Source organism: Condylura cristata, unplaced genomic scaffold, assembly GCF_000260355.1.
Source record: "Condylura cristata isolate star-nosed mole 26May11 unplaced genomic scaffold, ConCri1.0 scaffold00007, whole genome shotgun sequence".
Classification (NCBI taxonomy): domain Eukaryota; kingdom Metazoa; phylum Chordata; class Mammalia; order Eulipotyphla; family Talpidae; genus Condylura; species Condylura cristata.
In genome coordinates this window covers 24,418,126-24,424,242 of record NW_004567108.1, presented here as the reverse complement: position 1 = coordinate 24,424,242, position 6,117 = coordinate 24,418,126, and the positions used below count along the sequence as shown (strand labels likewise).

General features: G+C 36.7%; 1 protein-coding gene across 1 annotated transcript in view; it reads right to left on the bottom strand.

The window, feature by feature from the left end:
• Nucleotides 1–2,867: 2,867 nt before the first annotated feature.
• Nucleotides 2,868–6,117, bottom strand: part of FAM172A (family with sequence similarity 172, member A) — a 364,503-nt gene continuing 361,253 nt past the window's right edge. Inside the window, exon 11 of the mRNA XM_004678134.2 lies at nucleotides 2,868–6,017. Coding sequence (XP_004678191.1) covers nucleotides 5,875–6,017 — 143 coding nt within the window. The 3' untranslated portion in view covers nucleotides 2,868–5,874. The remainder of the gene's footprint in view (nucleotides 6,018–6,117) is intronic.

Sequence of the window (6,117 nt, the reverse complement as noted above, 5' to 3'; positions counted from 1 at the left end):
TAGTAACTTAAGAATAGTCACTTTTGTATAAGTCTCTGTGGCCTATTGTATTTCCAGTTTAGCAGATTGCCTTCAAACTAGAGACACCAATGGTTTAAGTCATTTTTCTTTAATGAAATAAAGTCAGCCTTACACACACATACATATACTGAGAATTTACAGATGCAAATGAACTTGAGACATTTACAAATATTTGTTACAATGTCCTGCAGCATTTGAACATGAAAAATTTCTTTATAAGAAAGTTTATACAAACGATCCCGGTGATCAACATGTATTCAGTATCTACCATATATGTTACAGGTACTGAAGACACATACATACTATATCTCTGGTGGAATGGGCATGTGTACTCCATACATGGACATGAATCTGCACACATGTAGTGTGTACACATGCACAAACATATGTATTTTTCCTATTAGGTCTTTAAAAAAACCCTGAGTTATTTCAAAGGACATGAACTTTATATTCAATTACAGCTAATTTGTACTATATGTTGGCTAATCATAATCTGACCTATAATTTTTTCCCTCCTAGCATGAAGGACAGTACTTAGAATTTAAGTTTAGTGTTTCAAAAAACACTGCTCTTCTTAAGCCACTTTGAAGCTAGTGAGTATAGGATCCAGATCTACATGTTAATCTCTAGTTTTGCCTTCAAACAGAACTCAGTTACAAAGAACTTGGAAAGATTTTGAATCTATTCAGAAGTGGAAAACTCTTTAATTTTCTGAGGAGTAAAAACTCCCCAAGAAACTTCATATAGCTTCTTAGATTTTGCTTAGCATACGTGATAAAACATTGATTGTTGCAGTTTGGTGACCCATGAAATTTGGGGGTTAGTTTTCTCTTCAGACCAGAGCATATAATTATGCAAATAAAGAGCTGTCACTGATCTAGTGAAATACTCACAAACACATGCACTCTGAAATTGGACAGAAAAGTGAAAATGGTTGGTGATGTGATGGTGCCATGGTTTGTTTTCCTGCCAAGTTTCTATCCAAGTTCATTATTCAAATTGTAAACTTTAAAAAGAGACATATCATTCTTGGGGGGTTGGTTGTCTTTTCATTTTAGATTCTTTGTATTGATACTGCAGGCTGGCTACAAAGTACAGTTCAACATTATTTTACCTATGACAGTCTCTCATATTACCCGATGGAATAACCTTGGATGTAAAAGTTGAATGATCTGGAAAGAGACAGGGTCTCTCCAGATTTCTGTCCAGAAACATGTTTCATGTCTGTTTCAAATAGAACTCAACTCCAACAACATAGAGACTATAGTGAAAGATTTTCCACAACTCTGAAGGCAAGAGACTAGGACAGGTTGCTTGGAAGGCCTCATGGATTAAATGAAATTTCCATTTTTAAGCTTTTTTTTACATTCAAGGGGGAAATGTTGGTCACTGCATGATATCCACTTAATGGCCAAACTTTCAGGATGATTTTCTCCTATATAGCAATTAAAGCCCACTATGTAATATTTGGTAACTTTAACCTTTATGGTTCATTTACAATTACCACTCCTCTAAAACCTTTGTGTTAAGAATTAACAAGAGTTCTTCCATCTAACCATGCTCTTTGGCACTGAGGGCTCCCATTTCCAAAGTTACCATTGCACAGACTGTTGCATAATTTTAGATGTCATGGAGAGTGCCACTGATGAAATGTGAGCAGCTCATGTCAGACCACTGACTGCTAAAGACATCACTACATGAAAGATCAGTGGTGTGAAACTTTAAAAACATTGATCCAAATGAATCAATTAAATCAACATTCATACCTCCTAAGTGTGAGGTTTAAAACTATCATTGTTGCTTTTTTTTTTTACCCTACATAGATTTTGAGATAAACGTTGGAATGCTTTGATGGCAACTTCTATTCTTGAATCTCCGTTAATCGACTTTGTGCTATTTCCCTCTTTTCAACATCTTCCACTTGGTGTACATTCTTTACTTTTAGTACAGTGCATGACAGTTGCAATGCTTTAAATCTAAAACCGCCTAACAAAGCTGACGCTTTAGGTAGGGTAGCTTTAAGCTCTGTGAAGTGTTGATTAAAAACCCTTTCCCAGACTCAAACTGATCTTTTTGGAGATTAATAGAATATTAGATAAAAGGAAGACGAACAATTCAAGAGACTCCCACTCAGTCACTCTATACAAGGAAGGAAGGAAGGAAAGTATTCAATTTTTGAAAGGGAGTACCTCCTGGAGTCTTTTATTTTATATTATTACAGCCCTTAATAAGTAATCATAAAATAACCACCACCATTATCCTTTCCTTTTTTTTTTTTTTTGGCCAGTCATAATTCAAAGATGAGAATGTCTCACATTTATTTAAGGACATTTTTCTCCACATAGGTATGGGGCAAATTTTCAAAAAATTTTTAGACTTTCTGTAATAGCAATCTTTCTAAAATGAGTCAAGATTATAGACACCAAAAGGATCTTGTCTATTTAGTTACAAACTATGGTTATAACAGGAGACAGACATGTTTGTATTGAAACTCCAGATAAGTCAGAGAAACATGAAAAAAAATCTAACTTATTAGCACTGATAAAGTTAACATATTTTGTCACCTACACGCTCTCAAAGGAGTTACAGGTTTTCAAGAAGGAAAAGCTGTAAAATAAATGTAAACAAGATAGTTCCAGATTAGATGTAATACCTCAAGGACCTATATAGGGACTTCAGAGCAACTTAATCTCACCAAACTCCTTTCAGAAAACACATTTGTTTACAGTCTATTAAAACATATTTTATAAAACAACAGTTTAACAACAGACTTAAAATTTCCTTGTAGCTAAGGAAATATTTGAGATACTAAAAACAAATGTCTTAAAAAAAAATGTTAGCTTTGTGAAAGGTCCAAGCCAAATAATGACTCAAATGAAGACAGTTTATTACCTTACAGCAATAACAGTGAAGTACCAATAGGTATAATATATTGATGGATGTTGTTTCCATCACTCTTTTTGAAGTTTCTGTTATTATTAATCTCTATACAGTTGATGAATAAATAAACTGAGCAAGAATAATACACCAATGCTTGTTGGGAAAATTGTTTTTATTTTAAAATGGTAAACAGAAATATATAATAGATAGGAAACTCCTGTGCTTTATTTTTTTTCTTCCTTTGTATAAACAGCAACATAGTCCACGTTGAAGCACAAAGGAGAAACTTGAGAAAATAACAATTATTACAAGTAGATTCCCCCAACCCCTTCAATTATCCGTGAAAACTTACAAGGACTGGTTAGGCATCTTTAGAAAGCTCCAAAGTCAATATCTGATTTTTAAGTTTTAACGCCTCTTTTGAGTCTTTGATTTATCAATAACCCTTTGCTTCCCATTTCACTTGGCTAAGATCTGAGTATATAATTAAAAAACAAAAACAAAAACAACAAAAAAAAACCCCACACACCCTAATAGACTCCAAAAACTCCTGTCTCTATAAACCAAACAGGGAGATCAGAGCAGAAATATTATTAACACTTGTCGCCTCCAAGCAGGCGGGCTACTACCAACTGCTTGTTGTTACTCCAGGAAAATTGAGGTGTATGATATTATTACATTTACACCAACAGACCCATAATCAACAGGTTAAAAAATCTTACTTTACAAGGAATCTTATCAGTTAACAGCTGGAGGTCTGGAATGGTTAGCCTAGATCTCTCCAGGTTGCAACAGCTCAGATCCACAAGTAGAAATTACATTTACACAACTTAAGTTTGCAAATAGCTCTCTATAGATAGTTAAACAAGGCCTAAACCAAGGTAGCTGAAAAGTATTACAGGCAATTAAACGACGACTTACTTGAATTATAAAGGTTTTTTAAAAAGAGGCGATAAAACTGAAGAGAAAAGAAGTGATCTGATGTATAAGCTGAGCATATTTACTTTGCTCTAATTTAGCTGCAGAAGCTTCATAAATTTAGCACTGCACCAATGTTGATTAAAAAATTACAATAAAATTAGTTTTCTGCAAAACTTCTCATGTACTGGAAATACCACTTAATTTATAGTACTTGGAGAAATATATTCCAACCACATCAATTCTCAAAAATCCTCTCAAAGGAAGGTACCATTATTTCACACAGTTCGACATTTCTAAAATAGGAAAGACTGCAGACAAGCGTTCTTGACATGGCTGGGATAATACAGTTTAATCTATCCAGGAGCTGGAGAAGATGATGTTTTAATTCTTAAGTTGGTTCTGCTACAATAACATCAAAAGATGCAAATATGACCACTGAAAAAAGGTCGATTTAATTTGCCATCATTAAAACTGTAAGAACTAATTAATGTACCTGTATACCAAACACAAATATGATATTATCAGTTTGAAAACGTGCTGAAATGGGTTAATAATAAAAACAGCTATCTAGGAGGTGGCTATTTGAAGTTATTTTTCTGAAGAGACAGTTGGTCTAAGCCATTTTAGATACATTTTATCATGTCCTCAAGTAAGGCAGATATATTAATTGTTGCACACACTTTAAAAAAGGGTGAAAAAATATTAAATTCAGATCCTCATCTATCAGAAACAGAATCATCCCTAGGTAATTAAATTCTTCAAGTAATTAAGATTGATATTGTTTAATACTTGAATTTCAAAGTCAGCATAATCTAACTTATTTTACCTCTCAGATCTGATTCACAGTGTTGACCAGATGTTAGCTGGATAAAATATTCAATTGTTGAAACTGTAGGGCAAATCCTTATAGTGGATGCAGACTACTAAAAACTAAACCATTGGACTGAGAGGAGAAAATCTTTCACATCAGGTCTCTTCCTTGAAAACTAAAAATTTTAGCCCTAGCTGGCGTTCCAGAAGGAAAAGGCTCGAGCACACAGGTTTATTTTCCTGATGACAAATAAAAATTCTATCTCTAGAGGGTCTAACTCAAAGTAGATCATTCTAGTTAGGATGAACAAAAACAAACTTTCTCTAAATTAAGATTTACAAAGCAAAACATTTGATATCTAAGTTACAATGCTGCTCAATACACGTTACGTATTTTAAAAGTAAGTCAATTCTAACAATAAAGTTAGAAATTCCATTGCAAATGGGACCTTTCACACATTAAAGATTTGTTCGTCATGACGTTCTGGTTTTAAACCACCTTTTTTGAAATCAGAGACGTATGTAAAAAATCTCATATTCAACTGTCAAAGATGTTCTGCAGTAGTTGTGGATACAGCCCTTTTTTAGATTTTTATACAAAGTTTTTCTTCCAGTCACGAAATAAAAATGCAGTTAGGGAGAAGACAATCTGCACTCTCTTAACTACAGAGAATATCATGGCATGTTCTGAATTTAAATTTGGATTGGGGAGGGGGGGCTTAAAAAAAAAAAAGAGGCATAAGACGGCCTCAGGCAAGAAGCTACCTAAAATGAAAGTTTGAAGTCCAGAATACAAGTTTGCTTCTGTTCGGAGAAAAGAAATGGACATGATTGGGGGGAGGGGTGGGGAGCGGCGGCTGCGCTGCAGCGGGCGATAGGACCGCGCAGACGCCGCTCGCCCCCGCAGCGCTGCGCGGGCTCCGTCAGGGCAATTAGAGCCGCGCCGGCCGCGCAGGGCAGGGCGCTGTCAGCCTTAATCTGCGCGCTGACGGGCAGCACGAAGCCGGGCTCAGCCCGCAGGAAGCACGACCAGTGAACCCATATTGCTTTGACAGTTGCACTCATCTAGAAATAATGCAAAACGCTATTTAGATGTATATATCACGACCCTGTGCTCTAGGAAGAAAACAATCTAATGAGGGGCTGGGAGTCTGCTCGCCGACAACAAGCAGTTAGGAGACGTGTGGACGCGTGTTCGAGTGTGGTTCCTTTGCTCCCCTCCCCCGTCTCCTCTCTCTCCTCTTACAGCTCTTCGTGCTTTATTCTGTGGGAGCGCCGCATCAGCGCCGGCTTGAGGGAGCTGGTCTTGGCCTCTGAGGCTTCGGTAAAGAATTTGAAAATAGACGGGAAGCTCTTCCAGGAAGTTAGCTCGTGACGGTCGGTACCTGCAGAAAACAGACTCGATTACGAGGTGGCCCAGCTCGGCGGCGGCACAGGGCGGCGACGGCAGCCGGGTCCAGCCAGTCCTCCGACGCCCGAGGTCGG